Genomic DNA, 23555 nt, shown 5'->3' with positions numbered 1-23555 from the left:
ATATTTTAGTATCCGTTGAGAAAAAGTTGTCTCCCTTTGATAATGAATGCCATGATATTTTCTTTCATAAAGCTGGAAAAAGTAGAGAAATGATTTTACAGTAATAAGTAAATGCTGTTCAAATGTGTATCTAAAAATCTAATAAATCCACCATTTTGTTGTTTGTTGCCATGGAAACAAAATGGCCGCCAATTTGACCAAACATTTAAATGCTCATAACTGCCTCATTTTTACTCCGATTTTGAAAAGTCTTTCACTTTTTTAAATGATTTAAGAAATCCAAGCTGACAAATTAATATTAGAACAACGTTGCCTTTCCCTTTCAATCAAAAATCTTTAAATGTAATATTAAACTTAAAATTTGAAGTTTAGTAGGTTGTAGCATTCTCTAGGTCAAGCTTATTTTAATTACCGTGATATTCCTTCTGTTACCAGTCATTATCTACACAAATGTATTGTAAATTATTGAAATGCTTTTTAACCAAAGTGGAAAATATCAGGTACTTGAAAATGCAGCTTTCTAAAACGCCAGTAATTAGAATTCTCTATGTCATTTGTCAAACATACGCTTGTAAATAAATAATATTATATCAAAATTAATAATGCTATTTCTTTTGGTGCACTTTGCGGACTTATGATAAAGTTGAATGTATATACTAATTTTAGCAGTACACTCCCTGTAAATGCGCACTACGTAACGCTCAGGTCCTTCTCGCACACCATACCTATAGTTCGGACTTCTTAAATGTGTAAAGGCATGTTCACAAAAATGACAATTTTTACCGACAGCTGGTTAATTGTAATGTGATTTTTAGAAAAGTAATAAATAGAAATAAAAATATAGCTCTCAGCTGATTTACACGAATAGTTCAGCTTTGTCATGTATGTTATACTTTTTCGCATTTATGCTTGATGATATAGAATACTTACCCCGAAAATTGTGACCCGAACATTTCCCAATTTAGTCTTTTAATTAAAGTTTAGCACTGCATGCTTTTAATGTATTGTCACATTGGAATAAAATTTGTTTTACAGCAATTTCGACATTCCTCAGAAATAATATCATGTACCCCACCCACCTAATTCAGAATTTCAAAATAATTCGGGCCTTAAAACTCAGTTTTTCTGAGATGAAACTGCCATCAGTGCTACCTCACCTACCATATCTATAGACAGTGCTGTATGTGTAAAATGTAAAGAAATGTATATAGTTTTGTGTGTCATGTATCAAAAGAGATTTTCTGGTCATTATAAGTAATTGTACAATAATAAAGATCAATCTGTATCGTATATGATTGTCACATTTCCTAAATTTCACTGTTTTTCTGAGAAAACACTGACAAGGGCACTTTTTCCTAGTACTGGGTTACCAAAAAAGTTCTTTATAAATGCAATGATCATGCTTGTTGGCATATTTCTCCTTGTGTTCAGATATCTTTTAAATAAAAGTAGCTTATATCACAAATAATTTTACACAAATATTTTTTTTAATTTTCTTACAAAATTGTTGTAGCATATCACAATTGGCCAAGGTAAGTAGCAACTAAAACATTCATTACCTCAGAAGCCTGCTTTTGATCAAAATGAAAAGCCGTCCGTCCTTAAATTTTCAAAAGCAATTAAAAACACTGAGGTAAGCTTAGTAAGCCACAAGCATCAAACAGCATAATTATACCGACCAAAACCAAAATGCATCCTTTCAGCAGGCTTGCAGATAGCTAGAGCGGGAGGACTTGCCTTTGAATTAAGTATTTTTCAAATACAGCATAAAGATTGAAAGAGCTGAACATGTATACATACTTTTACAAATTGGGGGATTATCTGTATGCGTCCATCCATCTGAATCACAGAATGAAATCGTAGGACCGACTATTTCATATCCTGGATCACATGAAAACTCTACCACAGTATTAAAGTCTGCGGTGTTACCAGAAAAGTCATTTCCTCGAATAATCTCAAACTTTCCATTTGGGAGGATATTTTCATTGAAAACTGAACATACGGATGCTGAAAAAAATGTTATGAAATTTTTGTTGATACATGTATTACATGTTTTTCCTGTCCCATGACTTTTCTTTTAAAGGATAAGGTAAATTAAATATCAATACACGTACATTCAAATCATTATTTTTCTTTGGGCACTAACTTCTGTTGATTTCTGTATGTCATTTCTACAAAATTAAATCACATGGAAAAAAACAAAATCAACGGAAAGGCATTATTATGTTCCCATTTGTTTCACCTTTAAAATTTGAAAATCAGAAAAACAGTTCCTAACAAATAAGACCTCTTAGCCATCTTGGCAATGATTCACTTGTTTGATCTTAGTGTGATTGTACGGGCATATATATAAAGAACACAGGTTGATCCCTTGTACATATTCAACTGACTTACCTGACAAATAATATATCATCTCTAAACCATATTTAGGCAACATTAAATATATATACCTATATATAGGTACAACAGTCAAGACGGATATGGCCATACCCCCTACAGAAGGACCCGTTTCATGTAAAAGGTGGTAAAAATCAGGAAATGTTTTGTGTAAGAGGTGGTAACAAGAGCGCCGCCAAGCGGGGCAATATACGCCCGAAGGCTTACATCATAGGATGGGAGCAAAATTTTAAGAACTTGACTGTTGAAGCCCCAAAGGACTGGAACAACAAAAGGAAAACTTCAAAAAACAAATCTAAGTCCACAAAAAAAAAATTCAAAGTCTACAAAAAAATCCTTATCAGGTACAGGTATGTAAAAATACACCTTAAAATTGGAGGTACCATCCATGTTGTACCACAGAAAAGTGATCTCGGTTTTTCCCTACGGCCAATAATAAAAAAGTTTCAAAATAAGCTATTTATAGTAACATAAAAGGGAAGTAATTCAAAAAAAAAATACTGTAAGTACAAAAAAAGAGATCTGCCAAATAAAAACAAGAGCACTGCAATGCAGAGCAATATACACAAAGCAAAGTCATATATGACCTTTGACCCTTAAGTGTGACCTTGACCTTGAAGCGAGTCATCCGGAACATGCGCTCTGCACATCGTTGCAATGTGGTGAACATTTCTGCCAAGTTTCTTTGAAATCCTTCCAGCAGTTCAAGAGATACAGAGCGGACACGAAACAAACTGATATGACTTTTGACCCCTAAGTGTGACCTTGACCTTGAAGCAAGTCATCCGGAACATGCGCTCTGCACGTCGTCTTGGTGTGGTGAACATTTGTGTCAAGTTTCTTTGAAATCCTTCAAGGGGTTCAAGAGTTACAGAGCGGACACGAAACAAACTGATATGACCTTTGACTCCTAAGTGTGACCTTGACCTTGAAGCGAGACATCCGGAACATGCGCTCTGCACGTCGTCTGGGTGTGGTGAACATTTGTGTCAAGTTTCCCTGAAATCCTTCAAGGGGTTCAAGAGTTACAGAGCGGACACGAAATTGCTAACGGACAGACGGACAGACGGACGGACGGACAGACGGACGGACAGACGGACAGACGGACACCAGCGTCATAACATAATACGTCCCTTCGGGCGTATAAAAATCAGGCAATGTGCCATGTAAAAACACTATAAGCAACATAATTAAACAAGAGAGTCCTGACCCTGGATCGCTCAAATGAGTAATATGAGCTACACAAACAAGTGTAAGAGATCAAGTAAGAAAGTAAAATATAAGTTAGCGTTGTAGCCTTTCCCAGTTGTGAGAACTACAGAAATGTGCCCCCACTTTGTCACAAATAAGGGGCAATAATTCAAATGTTTGCAGTCTTAATGGGGTATAGCCTCAACAAATATTTAATGAAAGGGATTCATTATTCTATACTTTTAGAGATATGAGCATCACAAACAAAAATTCACTATTTGGCTATTTCAAGGGTCATAACTCTGTAATAAGAGCTAAGATTCTCAACAAGAATGTCAAGTGTGCAAGTCCACATCATGATAAAGACTCAAGCAAGGTTTCATGAATTGACATCAAATACTTTTTTGAGCTAGGCACATAATTAGGTGAAAGTGTGCATTTTTACTATATCAAAGAAAACATTGGGCGGAGGCAAACAAAACATAAGAGGTGTGCAAGTTTATATAATGATAAAGACTTATGCAAATTTTCAACCATTCATATTAAATACTTTTTGAGCTAGGTGTGTCACAAAGTGAAAATGTGCATTTTTGACTATTTCAGGGACCATAACTCTGAAAATATGGGGTAGACCCAAATGAAAAATAAAAGGTGCGCAAGTTCATATCATGCTTAAGACTCATGCAAGGTTTCATGAATCTATTTCAAATACTTTTTGAGCTAGGCATGTCGCAAGGTGACCAGAGCTGTCCATAAGACAGGGCGCTCGACTTTCCTTAGTGCTTGGCTCTGAATTAGAGCTTTGCCAGTAAAAATATTCCAAGTAAAAAAGGGGCATAATTCTGTCAAAATTCAAATCAGAGTTATGGGGATTGTATCTCCTGGTATAGATTTTGATAGTAAATAACTATTTTGCGTTTCAAGTCAAAAGCTTTAATAGTGACAGAGATTTTTGAATTTATCTAAAATTTTAATAAAAATTTCAAAATTAAAAAGGGGCATAATTCTGTCAAAAATTCAATCAGAGTTATGGGGATTGTTTCTCCTGGTGTAGACTTTGATGGTGAATAAGTACTTTAAGTATCAAGTCAAAAGCTTAGACAGTTACAGAGATATTTTACTTTAACGTAAAACTTTAACCAAAAAGTTAAAAAGGGGCATAATTCATATTAGGGTTATGGGGACTAACGCGAAACCGGAGTGAGTGCAATAGCTCTCCTTTATCTTCGGAAAGTCGAGCTAAAAATAGGCATTCTATTTACTATTTCAGGGGCTATAACTCTGAAAACAGGGGTGGAGCCAGACAAAGAAAGAGGTGCGCAAGTTCATATCATGATAAAGCCTCATGCAAGGTTTAATCAATCAATATGAAACACTTTTCGAGCTAGGCGCGTCACGAACTTCGGACGCACGGAAGGACGGATGCATTGACAAGACCAATTCTATATGCCCCTACCACTCATGGGGGCACAACAATGCTGAAATATCAACTAGGTCAGTAGGTCACATTCATGGTCAATAAGTCGGTTTTAGGATTGTAGTGCAAACCTCTGTCATTCAAATTTCAAAGCTGTATCTTAAAACAAACAAGAAAGAAAGTCCGTAGGTTAAGGTCACAGTCAAGTGACCCCTAGTTACTTGGGGCCAACAGTCTAGGATTTATGATCAAATAATTTTTTAAGTATTTTTCCTAAATAACTTGAATAACAAGTAACCCCGAGGCATAATTTGATCAATATTGTGAGGGAACCACTAGGTAATATTAACAAATATCAAAGGCATACGCCTTGAATTTTCAGACAAGACGATTTTTTAAAGTTTTTTTCACATATAAGGCTATATAAAAATTGGAATCCCTGAGGACAGTGCCACATGACGATGTTGACGTTATAATGAACAAACCAGGTCCGTCAGCAGATTCTCCAGTCCAGGATCTGATATTAGAAGACAATTTTCTTGCAGAGTTAGACGAGTTATTTGTAGAAGAAGAGGATGTTGCTGGGCCAATTAATGAAACGGTAGCAAGAATTGTCAACAAGTCCTTGAGGTCCACAAAGACTGACAAGGAGAAAATGCAAAAGGAATACAAAAGACCAGCAAATGTGGAAGCACTACAGGATCCAAAAATTGACAAGTTTCTCTGGAATCAACTGGATAATAATGTTAAATCCGTAGATATTGCAGGACAGAATTTAGTTGGTGAACTAAATAAAGCAGCAGCGCCTCTCATAAGTGCAATGAACAATTCATTCGATAGTGAGGAACCGGAGACAGGTTTTCTTAAAGAATGTATCGTGGACTCATTATGAGTATCTGCAGTATTATTGCAAAGATCAACACTCAAAGGCGGGAAACTATTAAACAAGATGGTCATGATGACCCTGAATCGCTCATCTGAGTAATATGAGCCACATGTTTAAAATGGTAAACTGATGCTAAAATATTTTAAAATATTTTAAAGTAGGTCAGAAGGTCATATTCATGGTCAAAGAAAGTCAGTTTCACAATCAGAGTACAAAACTGTACATATCATCCAAATTTCAAGGCTGTAACTTAGAAAACAAGAAAGTATGTCAGTAGGTCAAGGTCACAGTCTGGTGACCTCCTAATCACTAGGAGTCATCAGGTAATTATAATTAAACAGTCTACGAAAAATGATCTGAGAATTTTTAGGTATTCCTATATAACTCATAAAACAAATGACCCAAAGGGCGGGGCCTCTTTTGACCTCAGGGGAATAATTTGAAAAATCTTGTTGGAAATCCACTAGGCAACGCTACATGCCAAATATCAAAGGCCTAGGCCTTAAACATTCAGACAAGAAGATTTTTTCCCTATGTAAGTCTATGTTAAATTTAGGACCCCCAGGGCAGGGCTTTTAACCCAGGGGTACAATTTGAACAATTCTGGTAGAGAACCACTAGGCAATGCAACATACCACATACCAAAAGCATAGGCCTTGCAGGTTCAGGCAAGAATATTTTTAAAGTTTTTTTCCTATATAAGTCTATGTAAAACTTGAGACCCCCAGGGCAGGGCCTCTTTTCACCCAGGGATTATTACTTGAACCATTTTGGTAGAGGACCTCAAGGTAATGCTAGATACAAAATATGAAAGGCCTAGGTCTTGTGGTTTTAGACAAGAAGATTTTTAAAGTTTTTTCCTATATAAGACTATGTAAATCTTGGGACCCCTGGGGCGGGGCCTCTTTTCACCCCAGGGGCATAATTTGAATAATTTTCATAGAGGACCATTAGATGATGTCACATGCTAAATATCAAGGCTCTACACCTTGTGGTTTTTGATAAAAAGATTTTTAAAGTTTTTCCTTTCGGTTGCCATGGCAACCAGAGTTATGCATGGAGTTCATTTCTTTGAACAACTTTGAAAGGAGACTACCCAACGATCATCTCTGTAAAGTTTGATGTAATTCTGCCCAGTGGTTTTCAAGAAGAAGATTTTTTAGAAAATGTTGACGGACGGACGACGGACGACACACAAAGGACATTGAGCGTACATCGACTACAATGCAGCAAGCCAGTCAGATGTGCAGTATAAACACTATGTACAAAGCCAACAACTTTCACAACAAGAAATCCTCAAATCCTAAATCAGGGCATTACGGACAGAAATACAGTGCGAAGAAAACAGAAAATCAACAGAACAAGCACTACTAAAAGCAATAAGTAGCATCAATAATTACAAACTCATTAAAATATATCAAAAAACTTTAAAGCTGACAAAACAAGGTTAGCATTTAATAACTGGAGAAAGATAACACAAGATAATTGGATACTATAAATTGTCTGTGGTTACTCTGTAGAACTGGACACTAGACCCTATCAGGTTATTAGTCCACAACCAATAAAATTTAGTGAAATTGAAAGTAGAAAGATTGCCGAAAAAATTGAAAGATTCTTAAGCTGTAACATTATTAACCGGTACACACAGAAGATAAGGGGGAGTTTATTTCTAACATTTTTGCAAGACCAAATTAAGGATTGGTGCATCAGGATTATTTTTAACCTGAAACGGTTCAACAATCATATGCAGTATATTCATTTTAAAATGGAGACACTTAGAAATGCTGCTAATCTGATGGCTGAAGACTGTTATTTTGGGTCAGTCGATATTCTAACGCTTTTTACTCAATTCTTATTTGCCCAGGTGATCAATTATATTTTCGGTTTAGTCATAATAGACAAAAATATCAGTTTACCTCCCTTGTCATGGGGCTTACAACAGCCCCTAGAGTATTTACTAAGTCTCTGAAATCTGCGTTTGCATCGCTTAGGGTTAAGGGTCATATCAGTACCATATATATAGATGACTCATGTTTACAAAGTCAGACTCGTGAAGCTTGCAGTAAAAATATTTTGGACACAGTTTGTCTATTAGTTTGCCTTGGGCTAACCATCAACATTGAAAAGTCTAGTTTTGTGCCGTCCAAACAAATAACATTCGTAGGCTTTATTTTATATTCTAGCACAATGACAGTCAGATTAACACAACAAAAAATTGATGATATAACTGACCAGTGTCTAGAAATGTTGAATAAAAAATGGGTCTCCATTACAGAGTTTGCTCATTTGCTTGGCAAGTTAGTGGCCACTGAACCGGGCGTCGTATATGCACCTCTTTAAAAAAAATATAAACCGCTTAAGAGAATCAAGGAACTTAACCTTAAACTAATACATAGTAATTACAAGTCATATATGAAGGTAACTAAAGACATTAGATGGGGCCTCCGTGGCCGAGTGGTTAAGGTCGCTGACTTCAAATCACTTGCCCCTCATCGATGTGGGTTCGAGCCTCACTCGGAACGTTGAATTCTTCATGTGAGGAAGCCATCCAGCTGGCTTACGGAAGGTCAGTAGTTCTACCCAGATGCCCGCTCGTGATGAAATAATGCACGGAGGGGCACCTGGCGTCTTCCTCCACCATTAAAGCTGGAATGTCGCCATATGACCGCGACGTTAAAAAAAAAAAAAAAAATAGATATCATATTCAATGGTGGGTTGATAACCTAAAATTTTCAGTTAAGAGGGTTTCGCATGGGAATCCAGCCATTATTGTTCATACGGATGCAAGTCTAGTAGGATATGGCGGATGTATAAAAACATAAATGCTAAAACGAGTGGAGTATGGTCTGTTGAAGAACAAAAGTTACATATCAATATATTAGAACTCAAGGCTTGTAAACTGTCTTTGGCTGTGTTGTGTCCAGACCAAAGAAATATTCACATTCGAATCTACTCGGATAACACCACTTGCTGTGCCTATAGTAACAAATTCGGGGGTCGTAGCAAAGAATTAAATGAACTTGCAAGAGATATATGGTTCTGGTGTATAGAGCGTGGCATACACTTTAGTGCGGCACATGTGGCAGGTACTGCAAATATGGAAGCTTGACAGGCTATCCAGACAATTTCATGATGACCTGGAATGGTCTTTGAATGATGTAGTATTTCAGTCTATTTAGATATTGACATGTTTGCTTCTAGGCTTAATAGAAAATTAGAGTGTTTTGTATCAAGTTTACCGCAACCTGAAGCGTGGGCAATCGATGCTTTCTCTATAGAAGGAAATAAACTAATATATGTTTCCACCTTTCAGTTTGTTAGCGAGGATACTGCAGAAGGTTGTGCTGGACAAATACAGGAGTGTCGCAATTATGTAATGGTTTAACTTTCATACTTCATTTTTCATGCTGAAAGGCAATATTTAATCCGAAAAAAATGGTCCTACTTGGAATAGTGAAGCCAGTGACAGATAACTCTCCTAGAACTATTAAGTTCTCTGTATGCATAGATTCGGGTGTGTTTCCCAAAAATATAGTTTTCTTCAAGATCTATGAATAAATTTTCAAACAAAAAATTTGAGCATTATCTTTCATTTTCAAATAAACTTATTCATAGAAAATTTATTCTATTTATTACTGTCGATAACTTACAGGTATGGTATGATCATAGGAAAGAAAAGATTATTTGTGAGAGAAAAAAATATAAATAGACTATATGGAATTTACGTCATCGAATCCTTCAACATTTTACAAAACTTGTTTGCCAAGAAAAATCAAGGCTTAAAAAAGTACGAGTGTAGTGGTCGATGACCTTTTTAAGAGTGTTACACGGTACCGTACCGGGTAACGGGTTTTTTCTAGGGGATATTCGCTAAGTGTGTTTAGTACATATGCGTGTGTGATAAGTCCGCTGTTTAGGACGAGTTCTTAGCGAGTCTCGGCCGAGTTGAGTAGAAGCAAACCCTTAGGAGTCGCTTCATTGGCGCTGCGAGCAGGGCCAGATTCACTGTTGTGGTGGAGACGGTCGGTATGTTGCTCTAGTTAGCGGTTTGGTAGAGCATTTTTAGTACTGGTTAAACTTCCAAATGGCTGGGACTGCCCAGGGACGGAGTGCGTTGAACTGACCGCCACTGATTCTGGATTTCTTTTAACATAATGGCATACAAATTTCAACATTTCTCAAATTCATGGGATAAGTATTTTGGAGCTTTCTAGGCAGTGGGTTTCAAAATTCTAATATTTGGATGGCATATTGAGCCATAGGGTAGGCTTCACTCCTTTTGGGATAAAGTGGGGGTGGGGGTGGAGTGTAGTGGTCGATAACCTTTTTAAGAGTGTTATACGGTACCGTACCGGGGATATTCGCGAAGTCTGTGAGCCCGCCATCTTGTAGAATACACGTCTGTGATACGTCCGCTGTTTAGGAGGGGTTCTTAGCGGGTCTCCGGCCGAGTTGAGTAGAAGCAAACCCTTAGGAGTCGCTTCACGAGTTAAAAACAGAGCGATGTAAAAATGTATATTCTATCTGATGGTCACACCAAAACCATACCAAAAAATGTACCGAAAGAAGTTATTTCACTTTTTATGACACGCACCTTGTGTTTACAAATGGACCTAATTTGTATATTGACCGGGGCGTGCGGAATCACATTTACCTTGCGGAATCTACCGTTATAGAAACGACTGGTAATATAATGCAGACGTTTTTTAGTATAAATTAAATGGTTGTGTTTATTAAAAAGAAATGACAATCCACCAAAACAACGAAGCCAATGTCGCTGTCAAAAGTTCCCGTGCCTACTGCACGGTGCCGTGATAAAATAGTGCTAACGTGAGATAAGCGATTTGCGCTTCAGTTTTGCTCTTGATTTGTTGTTGTTGTCGTTGAATACGTAGCCTTAGGTACCATCTCTAAACAATGTCATTCAATTTCTAACAAGTCTTTTTCAACTTGAGCTCAGTTACAGTGCGATCGGAAACGGCAGGGCTGCTGTTAATGCTTTAACCACTCTTTGTGGGACAACGGACTACAGTTCCAGCACATTACTTCGGAAGTTTATGAAAGGTATTTTTCACAATAGACCGAATATTCCAAGAAACCCAGTCGTCTGAGATGTACAAATAGTTCTTGACTACCTAAGTGAGGAAGAGGATGAGTCATTAATGTTTTTGTCTGGGAAATTATGTGTTTTATTTCTACTTCTTAGTGCACAACGGTGTCAGACGCTTCATTTAATTGAGTTGAAAGATATTGTTATCAACGCTAAGCAGGTTACTGTTTTATTAACCAACCATTTACTAAAACAGTCAAGGCCAAGTTTTCATTTAGAACCTATCACTTTGTTAAGTTATCCAAAGAACAATAAGCTGTGCATAGTAAAGACATTTGATGAATATTTGATAAGAACAGAGTCATTGAGATTTCCTGAAGATCAAATCTTACTTATAAGCACTCAAAGCCCACATAAAGGGGTTTCAAGGGCAACTGTTGCTCGGTGGGTTAAGAGCATTTTAACAAAAGCTGGTATTGATCCTACATTTACTCCCCATAGCACAAGAGCAGTTGCAACTAGCACTGCTAAGTTGAAAGGTGTTTCGCTAGAAAAAAAATCACTAGAACTGCAGGCTGGTCAAATGTTAAGACATTCAGAAGGTTTTATGATAAACCATTACAAAAACATACTGTTCAATCAGCTATTCAGAACTGAATATGTTGATATTTTATTGTTACCAACAGAACTGAATATGTTGATATTTTTATTGTTACCAGACTGGTATCTTGTGCGCATAATATGATCACTCGCTATGGATTGTATTTTATATAGAAAATGTTTCTGAGGTTTTTAATAAATGTATCATATTGTTGGAAAAAATTGTCTATTTCCATAAAAATCAACTCTAAACTCTGTGTGATCCCTATAAGGAGTTAGGTAGAAGATAAAATTGTAAGATTAAACGAAACTTACGTTAAGTTGAAGTTTGATCGAGATTTTATCTTCTACCAACTCCTTTAGGGATCATACACCCTCCCTACCCTACCCTGTGGCTTGATTTTTATGCTCATTGCTGCCAATCAAGCATGAGCTGGTCATGCTTGATTTTACACTCTAAAGACTGATTTTCACGGAAACATGAGCTACGTCATCTCTGTATGATCCCTAAAGGAGTTGGTAGAAGATACAATCTGGATCAAACTTCAACTTAAGTTAAGTCTCGTTTAATCTTAAAATCAATGCAACATAATAAATATCAAAAGCCTAGGTCATGTGGTTTCAGACAAGACAATTTTTAAAGCTTTTTCCTATATAAGTCTATGTAAAACTTGAAACCCCACTAGGTGGGGCCTCCTTTCACCTCAGAAACATAATTTTAATAATCTTAGTAGAGGACCACTAGTAAATGCAGTACATCATAAATGAAAGGCCTGGGCTTGCAGTTTCAGACAAGAAGATTTTTAAAGATTTTTCCTATATAAGTGTATTTACAACTTTTCATCATAGGGTAATAATTTGAATAATCTTGGTTGAGGACTATAAGGCATGCTTCATACCAAATATCAAAGGATTAGGTCTTGTGGTTTCAAGATTTTGAAAGTTTTTCCTATACAAATTTATGTAAAAATTGGGATCCCAGGTGTGGGGCCTCCTTTCATCCCAGGGTTATTATTTTAAAATGCTTGATATAGGACCACAATGCAATGCTAAATACCAAATATCAAAGGCTTAGATCCTGTGGTTTCAGACAAGAAGATTTTTAAAGTATTTTCCTACATAAGTCTATGTAAAACTTGGGAACCCAGGGTCAGGGCCTCTTTTCACTCCAGGGGCATAATTTAAACAATTTTGTTAAAGGACCACTATCTGTACGCCTTGCAGTTTTGGACAAGAAGATTTTTGAAGTTTCAGTTGCCATGGAAAACAGAGTTCTGTGTAAAGTTCAATTCTTTGAACAATTTTGAAAGGGTTCCACCCAAGGATCATTCCTTAGAGGTTTAGAATAAATCATCCCAGTGGTTTTGAAGACGAAACTTTTTTTAGAAATTCTTGACGAACACACGACGGACAACTGACAACACTGAGCGGTCATAAACGCTCAACATAAGCCTTTGGCTCAGGTGAGCTAAAAAGGGGCAAAGTACAGCAATGGTTCTTGGACAGAATACTTTTTGTCTTATAGAATAGTATAGTGAAATGATTCAAAATGAGGCAAGCTTTAGTTATAATCCTAAGACAATGCACTTCCTCTCAATGTTATATGTCATTGTGTAAAATATGAACCAAATCCTATAGATAATTGCTGTCTAATCTAATAAATTCAGTACGTTTTTACAGTATTTACTTTGTAAGTCTTCTTGTTCCGATCCCTTTTGTACATTAAAATATTTTCCTATTTATGAAATAGAACTGCAATGTACTTTTACTTTTCTAAAAAGTTTTTTTTTTATATTATTATAACTAATTCAAAAAAGATTTATATTTCTCTTGTACAACAGGATGCAAAAATTTCTTTCTACACCAAGAAGACATAAAATTTTCTTTTGGCATATTTTCTGTCTTACTCCATATCTCTCAATAAAGTGTCTATATCATATCTTCTAAAAAAAATTTCAATACTAGGATGTAACAAAATGTTTTTCTTTACCCTTTCACTTTTACTCCGCATGGACAATACACTAAAATTGCTTACATGTACATGTAGGGACATTCGTCCACATGCCCTCCTTGTCACAAGTAGCATTCGGACCGCCGATGCTCATTTGGAATCCATCATTGCAGAAATATGTAGCTACTTCACTATAAGTAACTCCTGTAGCTGACTTAACACCACCATTCTGAATCTTTGTTGGAGGTCCACAGTGCACAACTACAAAATTAAATACAACATTTCAAATTTCTCTGAAGGTTTACTGTATATACTCTTAATACTGTAAGAAATTTCCTTTTTAGGGATCTACGGTACACATCTCCTAAATTGAATATTAGTCATTATTCTTTGTAGGTTTACTGTATACAACTGTATGGAAATTTCCAAATTTTCTCTTGAAGATTTACTGTCTACAACTGTAAGGAATTTTCAAACTTTCTCTGAAGATTTACTGTATACAACTGTAAGGAAGTTTTCAAACTTTCTCTGAATGTTTACTGTATACAACTCGAAGAAACTTCCAAATTTTCTCTGAGGATTTACTTTATACAACAAGCCCGCCCGCTTAGCTCAGTAGGTAGAGCGTTGGTCTACAGATCGCGGGGTCGTGAGTTCGATCCTCGGACGGGGCGTATGTTCTCCGTGACTATTTGATAAACGACATTGTGTCTGAAATCATTAGTCCTCCACCTCTGATTCATGTGGGGAAGTTGGCAGTTACATGCGGAGAACAGGTTAGTACTGGTACAGAATCCAGGACCACTGGTTAGGTTAACTGCCCGCCGTTACATGACTGAAATACTGTTGAAAAACGGCGTTAAACCCAAAACAAACAAAACAAAACTTTATACAACTGTAAATAAATTAACTTTCTCTGAAGGATTATGATATTGTATATAACTGTAAAGAAATTCCCCAATTCTTTCTAAAGGTTTATTGTATATTAATTGCTGTAAGAAATTTCTATGTTGGAGATCTACAGCACAAGACTTCAAAATCAAATACCAGTACTAAATATTGAATTTTTTTTTCTATAGGTTTACTGCATTTAACTATAAAAATGTTCAATGCTGGAGATCAGTACATTACACAAGTACTAAATTGCACTACTAAATCTATTTTTTATGATAGTCTACAGTAAACACAATGTATACCCGTAGTAAATAAAATACAACAACATAATTAAAGAACGACCTTTGTTGCTGAGTGGGTAAGGTCATTGACTTCAAATGAATTACCCCTCATCAAAACCTTTCTTTTGGTCTGTAGAATTCTTTCATGTGAGTAATCCATCCAGCTTGATCTATGATACAATTCACACTAACCCTGACATTCCGCAATAGCTCCTGGGTCTTCACCATCTATCTCCCACATCGAGTCACATCGAAGTGTCACAATTTCCATGTCAAAGTATTTTTCCATATGGAATTTATATCCAATCGGACAAGACAGCTCGACATTTTCCCAGAAGTATGTCATGTTGGTGCTTTTAATTGTCTCAGCTGATACGTCTAGGGCTTCGCAATCTTGAAACAGAGAAAGGAAAAAATAAATATAGGACATTTTTATTTCAACGTATGATCGAAATATATTTTATTGAATAAACACCAAACTTACTGTCATTTAAACCACATTATCCCTTTTAATGTGTGTATTTGTAATGGTTGTAACTGAACTCAACAATTTTAATCATGAAATCTCATTACCTCACAAGGCTTATATCGGAAAAGGTGAAAAACTTCTACCATTTGAAAATTTATGAAATCCGTAAGATCTTTTTGAAGCACATAGAATGAAAGTATGCAATGTCATAAAAGATTGTTCAATTCTGTTGACAAGAACATTACAGAATGTGCAACCAGGCCTCATGTTCCTACCACTGGCTTAAATAGATGTGACTTGATATAAATTATATTTGTAACATTGAAAAGGACCATACAAAATAAGAACACAGTACAAACACCTTTTTACCAAGACTGTAAAATGAAATCTTTGAAATATTTCTCTACAAACCTGTTCCAAAGCCAAAGATAAAACCTTGAGACATAATGGCAGCATCAGATTCAAAGTCCACCTTAAAATGTCCCCCAGGTGCATGTATTATATTGTCTAGGTTACCGTCATACAAAGCAACATCTGTTATAGCTGTTGCAGATCCGTCAGCATAAATCTGAGGGGGAAAAGTAACAACATTGTTGTCTGCAGTACAACATTACCCCTTACTCTGCTAAAATTCTATAATGAATTTGTTAATCTTTCAACTTGGACAGTTTACTATTTAAAGAGTTGCTAACTAAAAAGATACTGGTTGAATATGGAACAGTGCATATCCATGCAGTCTAATCATAATCTACACTGGTCACAGGGGCAGAATCAATAATGTCCAGCAATATAAGGGTTAATATTTCAGTGCAGGTCATGATCAGACTGAATGGATGTGCAGGCTGGTCATGATTTACACTGGTCACAGAGACAGAATCAATCGTGTCCAGCATGCTAATGGTTAATATTTCAGTGCAGGTTATGATCAGACTGCATGGATGTGAAGGCTGATCATGATCTATACTGGTCGCAAAGGCAGAATCAATTGTGTCCAAAATGGTAACGGTTACAGCAAAACAATTCTCTCTTTATCAGCATAACATTTGTTAACTGATTTGATGCCACAATTACTACATTAACCTCTCATGGATAAAACAAGCACATTCTAATGAAAGTGTGTTTGACTATTTGAAGCCCTTCCACCTAATACTAGCAAACATTCAAAAGCTATAACAATATTTTCTAAACTGAAAAAGGGGCATAACTAAGTGCAAGTCAGAGATAGTCATTTTATGATGCCCAAGACTTATGAAGCATTTTAAAACAAAACAACATTTCCTGAGAAACCACCTTGCAGATAAAAGAAGCTTTTTAAACTGAAACTAGATTTGGCAAGACCATGTTGGTTTTTCAACTTACATAATCATACACTGAACTGGAAATTTTCACAATCAGTTCATACAAGTATGTAAAAATATTTTAATACCATAAATTTATCCTCTAATTTTGTTCCTGGATTGGTTCCTATTGTATCTTCTTTCAACATAAGGCTATAGAATTTCAGAACCATTCCTCTAGAAGGAGACATATTTTGTCCAGCATTTAGAGTCCATGAGCATTTCAGACTGTTGGGTATTGGATGAGGTGAAACAATTATACCATACGTGTCTGTTATATCCATTCCACAACCTGGAAATATACAAACAAATTATTTGTGCTGGTGAAAGTAGAACAACAGAATTGCATGAATAGTCTTTTAACAGTGGAAAATGTCTTGCTGATGTATCTGACCAAAATTACTCTGAAAAATATAAGATTCTTTCACTGGTTGTCAGTGCAGATGTAAATTTCCGGTCTCAAGGGTAACTGCTAAGACTGTTACGAGACTCCTGCCAAGTTACCTCCCACATAGTTACACGAGAGCCATATATTTCCATCTGCACCTATAACCATTGACAGAATCTTTTTCTTGCATACCCATTTCAAGAAATAATAGTAAAAATGAAGTTAATCGAACGGCTTTCTTTTTAGAACTATTTCTTACGAGGGGTGTTCAATAAATACCCGGAAAAGTGCTATCAATTCTTCATGTATCATCAAAAATGAATGAAAATACTACAAAATGTAGACTAGGGAATACTGAGTTGATATGTCAAAATTAGATTGTCTTTGGATAAATAATAAGTAAATGCGAGTCCCCATGGCAACGTCATGTCACGTCATCCGGCCCAATTTTGTCTCTTTTTCTATTTTACAGTTGGTCGTATAGCAACGTATTCAAACAAAGCAAGGAACCCAACGTCTGTAAACAGGAAAGACGTCATGACGTTTCGAAGGCACATAAAGATGTTTAGTTCTGGTTTTGTTTTATTAGTTGCAGCGTAACGTTATGAATTTTTGATAAAATAACTTGATTTTAATCGAGAAATATACTATCAGAAACAAAGAGAAGTTGTCAAGGTATTGGGACTTTATTGCGTTTTTTAAATAAATATAAATTACTACATAAATCTTTTATATATATGTAGTTGGTAATACGTCATTTACAGTATGAGACTCATCTTACTCCTCTGGGTGTAAAATGGATTTTTCCAGCACCGGTAAAAAAAACCGAAATCCCTGTCTGGTATGCAAGAAAATGTTTTTATTTATCTCCACTTTTGTTCCATGTGGGGAAGCTGACATTAAGTAGAACAGAACATGTTCCCCTACCTCTATGCCATGTGGGAAAGTGGAGATACACTCTATACAGATCTTACCCTCCCCATGTGGTAAATGACCTGACAAAAATTATATACATATCTAAGGCCAGGTTCCCCTACCTCTATTCAATGTGGGGAAGCAGACATAAAGTAGTGGAAAATAACTCTGTATAGGTCAGAAATGCTGGAACAATATGGTATAAAATGGCAACAGAAAATAAAAATCTTCTAGTACCAAAGCACAAACTAGAACTGCTAGTGTATATAAATGTCTGCTTAAAATGCCCATAAAATGGAAATAAATAAACATGGCAAAAACATGTCCCTACTAACTTTTTGTATTTTATACACATGTTCAAATCCTTTACTTTATACTTTGCATATGGACTGAGCTCTGAATCAAATGTTGACTCAAAAGGTTTACAGATGGCTGTGCAGACGAGATAAAAACAAATCTACATGGTCTGTTCAATCACACTATTCTGAGTGAGGTGTTGGGGTGGGGCAGAATAGTTAAAACTGTTTTGACATTCCTCTGATCAATTTCACTACCAACTTTCTAGTTAGGTCTGTAACCATCTGCTTACCTGCTACAAAATATAACAAAAAGTCTAAATTGACACACTAACCTAATTTGTATCGCAATGTTACAGCACCGTTTTCGGGCACAAAATTAGACACTACGTGCATTTCATTAAATGCCCATGTGTAGTAATAGCGACACTTGAGAGAGTCTTCCATGCCATAGACCTTGATGTCAAAGTTTACATCATCTGCTGAATACCCTGTTTCGGGGTCAATCTGCACCTGAATTGGATAATAATTAAAATATTTGATTAAAGTAGTTCATTACAATCACTTTAAAATCGTACCTTGTCATTTCTCTGGATCTCTGATAATTGGAACTTCACCCTTTGCTTGAATGCATTGTTAAGTCACGAAAAATTCCTAAGTTGTATACTGTTTAATGACTAAAGTTGTACTTTGTTTAACGGCCCGAACCATTGATAGTTCAACTGATGGGCTGGTAAAACTCGAGCTTTTGACTTTACTTCTATTTCTACAACTTCCTCAAATGAACATGAACGTAATACCATTTTGTTTAATGTTGCCAGGGAAACAGAATGGCTTTCATTTTAATCAAATATTGATATGTTCAGATCTATCTCATTTTCTGGCTTATTTTGAAAAATCTTCAGAAATCATAAAAGATGGCAGAATTAACATTGGAGTAATTTGCATCCCTTTAAATTTACAACCTAATTCTTTTAACGATCGTGAGACATTTTCAACTCATACAAAACACAACTGGTAAGAATCTCTTTCTTGTGGTGGACATTATTTTGTGTTATAAACATGAAATATATTTTTCATCATTTCCTTATTTTTTACACAAACTGTTACCTTCAAATTAAAACCCCGCATATCATCATAGATGTGAATATATAATATTTACACAGTAGAAAGTATTAATGAATTCCTTAATCTTGTTTACCTCTATCATTAGACAACAAAATGCAAATGGTAATTACTTTCTTGCTAATGTAGCGAACATTATTATGTGTTATGAACATAAAATATATTTTTTACCATTTCCTTTGTTTTGACACAAATTGTTACCTTCAAATTAATACCCCACATATTATCATAGATGTGAATATATAATTAACACAGTAGAAAGTATAAATGAATTCCTTAATCTTGTTTACCTCCCTTTACCACTTGGACTGTCCGAGTTTATATGCAACATCAACAGTACTGCCTTTCTTACCATGTGCAATATTCCCTAATTTGACGCTTGATTAATATATTCTGACGTACATCTTAAAGCATCATGGATTTTCAATACTTACGTAGTATGTTATAAGCTGACCCTCTGGAGCATCGATACGCCACCAAAGCATAAGATTTTTTGGTTTCACTTCTTCAGATATAAACGGTATAGGAATGCCTTTCCATGTTGTTATTGCTGTTTCTACTTTTTCACCCATTGGTATTTGTGCTATATCTAGACAATAAAAACTCTTGCATTATTCATCACATACTATCCTTTCACTGATGTTTGTTCTTTTAACAGATAAGTAGTAAAACTGAAATCAACTGTGCACCTGCTCTAAAATAAGAAAAATATGATACTTAAATTTTGAAAGACGTTTTGAAGTTTGACTTTTTTTAAACAGGTATTGAATATAGACTAGTCATATGGCAAAAACTGTGGGCTGGCCGCTTAAGAATAAAGTCAATACAAGTAACTATTCAAATAAGTATATCTCTAATAATCACTCGATACAATTTTCATGGACTCAACAAAGATCATTTTTAAACACTATGAAGATTGAATAACATCCAGCCACTGCAGTTTTTTTCCTAATCATCATGCAGACAAGCCTTAAATGGCTGAAAAGATGCTCTTTCGGAAAATGAACATTCTTTTGAAGAATACACCAGATTTTATTTGTTTCTAAACCTCTCTGATGATAAACCATTGAGATGCATACAAAACGTCCCACGTAAAACTAATGAGAGTTTTCTATTTCCAGAACAAGAGCTTTCACTAATGGTGACAAATGCCCCCGCAGCGCCTTGACCTTTGACCTGGTGACCTTGACCTTTGACCTGGTGACCCCAAAGTCAGTAGGGGTCGTGTACGCAATAAGTACTATCAGCATGTGAAGTTTGAAGGTCCTGGATGAAGCGATTCGCGAGTAAAGTGCCTTCATGCAAAAAGTTAACGTTGTGACGAACTAACGAACGAACGGACAGACAGTTGAAAACTAATATGCCTCCCTTCGGGAGTATAAAAATATTTTTGCAATGATACCAGCTTTTTGATTTGGTAAATGTCTGAAGACCTGATTTTCCATAACAATAAAACAAATAAAACAGCCCTTCTCTGGTGATAGGGGATACAGTAAACCTCCCAAATTAAACACCCTAAGCTGGCACCTCGAATGTTATTACTCTTCTCAGTTTAACAATATCCCATATAACCCTCATCAGCCTGTGTCTCATATATATTGTAATCTGATTATTCTCTACGGAGGTGTTTCTATAAAGTTATAGCGGATAACTTACTTGTTGACCATCCGATGAGTAAGAAGCAGTGTTGCTGCTTACATCTATAGCATACAAACTTCTCTACTGAGGTGTTTTTTATAATGTTATAAAAGATAACTTGTTGACCATCCGAATGAGTATGAAGCAGTGTTGATTCTCTTAGCAACCCTGAGACATGCCAATACCTTGCCTCTTTCTCGTTTCTCTTCTACGTTTGACTTATTCTATCATTCAAAATTCACTTCCACTTTTATGTAAATATTTCTCTTCACCATGCATTGTCCTCCCCCCTTTTTTTTTCTTTTCACCAATAATGATTCATATTTTGTTTTTCTCTTACACATTTTAAGACTATATTCCTAGCCCCGTTACAGATTTTAGTTCGATATGCTCATATAGTTATATTTTGTCCGCTAAGGAGAATAATTCTATAAGACTTGTCTTTCATTCTTATCCTTTCCTGTTTTGCTTTCATCACAGTATGACATTTGTATCAATATATGCACTTCATTTTGGGAATAAATATGTTTAAACTAAACTAAGCAGTGTTGCTGCTTACATCTATAGCATACAAACTTCTCTACTGAGGTGTTTCTATAAAGTTAAAAGAAATAACTTACTTGTTGACCATCCGAATGAATATGAAGCAGTGTTGGTGCTTACATCTATAGCATACAAACGCACAATGAGGAAGTTGGTAGTTGAATACAGATATATGAAGCTATTATTTCCTGTAAAACGATGTAACATCTCCGAAGATTCAAATGTGGGCCCACCACTCCAAACCTCAACAAACACAACATTTGTTTGAAGATTCATTTGAGGTACCTGTTCGCAAACAGCACAACAACAGTAAACTGAGCTAAAAATACATTCAAAATGTGTGTGGTGTTCAATTACAATGAGTCTTAATCATATAAATAATCCAGCTTTAAGGGAAAGGCAATGTTTTTTTCATGTTAAATCTATCTGCTAGGATTTCCTAAATCATTTAAAGAAGTGAAAAAAATTCAAATTCGGTTTAAGAATGAGAATGTTATGAGCATTTATATGTATATATATTTTTTTAATGGCAGTCATTTTGTTTCCATGGCAACAAAAAACAAAATGGTGGATTTATTTAATTTCTTAGCACATATCTGAATTGCATTTACTTACATCTGTAAAATGATTTCAAGAAAAAATATGATATTAATCTATTTAATATAAGGTTATTTGCTAAAAAAAAAGAATTCAGCAATGTGTAAATGACGTCATAAACACACTTAAATGGCCGCCTTCATGATCAGCCATTTTTTCAAATTTCAAACTGCCATATCTTTTTCAATAATGGTCCGATTTTAAAAATTCTTTCAACGTTATGAAAAGTTTGAGGATGGCTTTCATACAAAATTAACTTACTGTCAGGCTTTCCTTGCCCTTTAAGTCATCGGGATAAGATATTTACTACACAGAGATGACATTTATGACATGTATGTATCACATGTATGTAAACTAGATATTGCCTTCAGCAAAAGCAGATGTCTCCCAATATATCGCTTCATTTACAGAAAGATGAATTGATATGCAATATGCGGCCTTATCACTAACCCTTACCCTGCTAAATTTCTATAATGAACTCAATCTTCCAATTTGGACAGTACGATTAACTGTTAAAGCGCTACTCTACGGCTATTCAAATTCTGTTGTGAGTATGCAATCCAGGATTACAACAGTTAACAGCCACGCGCCACACCTTATTACGCAAAACCACAGGTATTTTATATAGAATTTTATACAAAATACACTCTTTTGACAGGCGTCACTGTTCATAGTCCAGTTTTTCATGCTTTTTCAGTGACAATTTAAGGTTAAAAGGTAGGACTGGAGCAGGTCTTTAAAATGTGTGCTTACCAAAAAGGTACTGGCTGAATACCAAACAGTGCAGATCATGATGAGACTGCATGGCAGAATTAATTGTGCCCAGCATGGGAAAGGCTAAGATATATTTTTGGAAAAAAGAAAGTAAAACAAACAAAATTTTATAAGCAATTGTATGCAAATATAACTAACCAATAAATCTTTTTAAAAGAAGGTTGTTTGTTAAACATGTATACACCACAAGATAGATAGCCCATAACAGGAATATTGTATACTAACGTGTTAAGCCTTATCATGCTGGGCACAACTGATTCTGCCTTTGCGACCAGTATATATTATGATCAGCTGTGCAGTCTGATCATTATCTGCACTGTTTGTCAATCAATCAGTATCTTTTTGGAAAGCACCCCTTTTGACAGTTAATGGTATTGTCCAATTTGAAAAAAGTTCAGTATAGAAATTTAACAGGGTAAGGGTTTTTTAAGAATGCTGTCACCATGACAACCCATTCAAAACATGCAAAAGTTGCTAATTTCTCAAAACTTTTATAAAGAATATTAGATCCAAGAAAACATCTGTTCGTGTCAACATTGGGTCTTGGTTGGATTTTGGTCATCACGTCGGCGAACTATATCAAACATCTTACAAAATCATATCCAAAACATTTAGCAGATTTCAAATTTAGATTTTCCAATAAAGGGAGACATAATTCTAGCAAAAGAATTCTCTTATTGTCACTTTCAAGAGATGTTTTAACAGCAAAATAAAAATGTTGACAACACACCCTCTTATACTATGCACATTCAATGAATAAACATAAGCATATAAAGGCCCTGCAATGCATAAGCAAAATAAGTCAA

General features: G+C 35.5%; 1 protein-coding gene across 8 annotated transcripts in view; it reads right to left on the bottom strand.

Annotated features, from left to right (window-relative positions):
• The window catches only part of LOC123562448 (sushi, von Willebrand factor type A, EGF and pentraxin domain-containing protein 1-like), a 447821-nt gene that overhangs the window by 396870 nt on the left and 27396 nt on the right, over positions 1-23555 (bottom strand). For all 8 annotated transcript variants that reach the window (XM_053537519.1, XM_053537520.1, XM_053537522.1 and 5 more), the window contains exons 8-15: positions 21456-21663; positions 19632-19786; positions 18408-18585; positions 16563-16765; positions 15548-15704; positions 14860-15060; positions 13577-13753; positions 1801-2007 (exon numbers count right to left, since the gene is read on the bottom strand). In XM_053537519.1, coding sequence (XP_053393494.1) covers positions 1801-2007; positions 13577-13753; positions 14860-15060; positions 15548-15704; positions 16563-16765; positions 18408-18585; positions 19632-19786; positions 21456-21663 — 1486 coding nt within the window. The remainder of the gene's footprint in view (positions 1-1800; positions 2008-13576; positions 13754-14859; positions 15061-15547; positions 15705-16562; positions 16766-18407; positions 18586-19631; positions 19787-21455; positions 21664-23555) is intronic.

This window comes from Mercenaria mercenaria, chromosome 2, assembly GCF_021730395.1.
Source record: "Mercenaria mercenaria strain notata chromosome 2, MADL_Memer_1, whole genome shotgun sequence".
Classification (NCBI taxonomy): Eukaryota; Metazoa; Mollusca; class Bivalvia; order Venerida; family Veneridae; genus Mercenaria; species Mercenaria mercenaria.
Note: the sequence above shows the minus strand (reverse complement) of the source record. Positions and strands in the feature narration are given on the sequence as shown.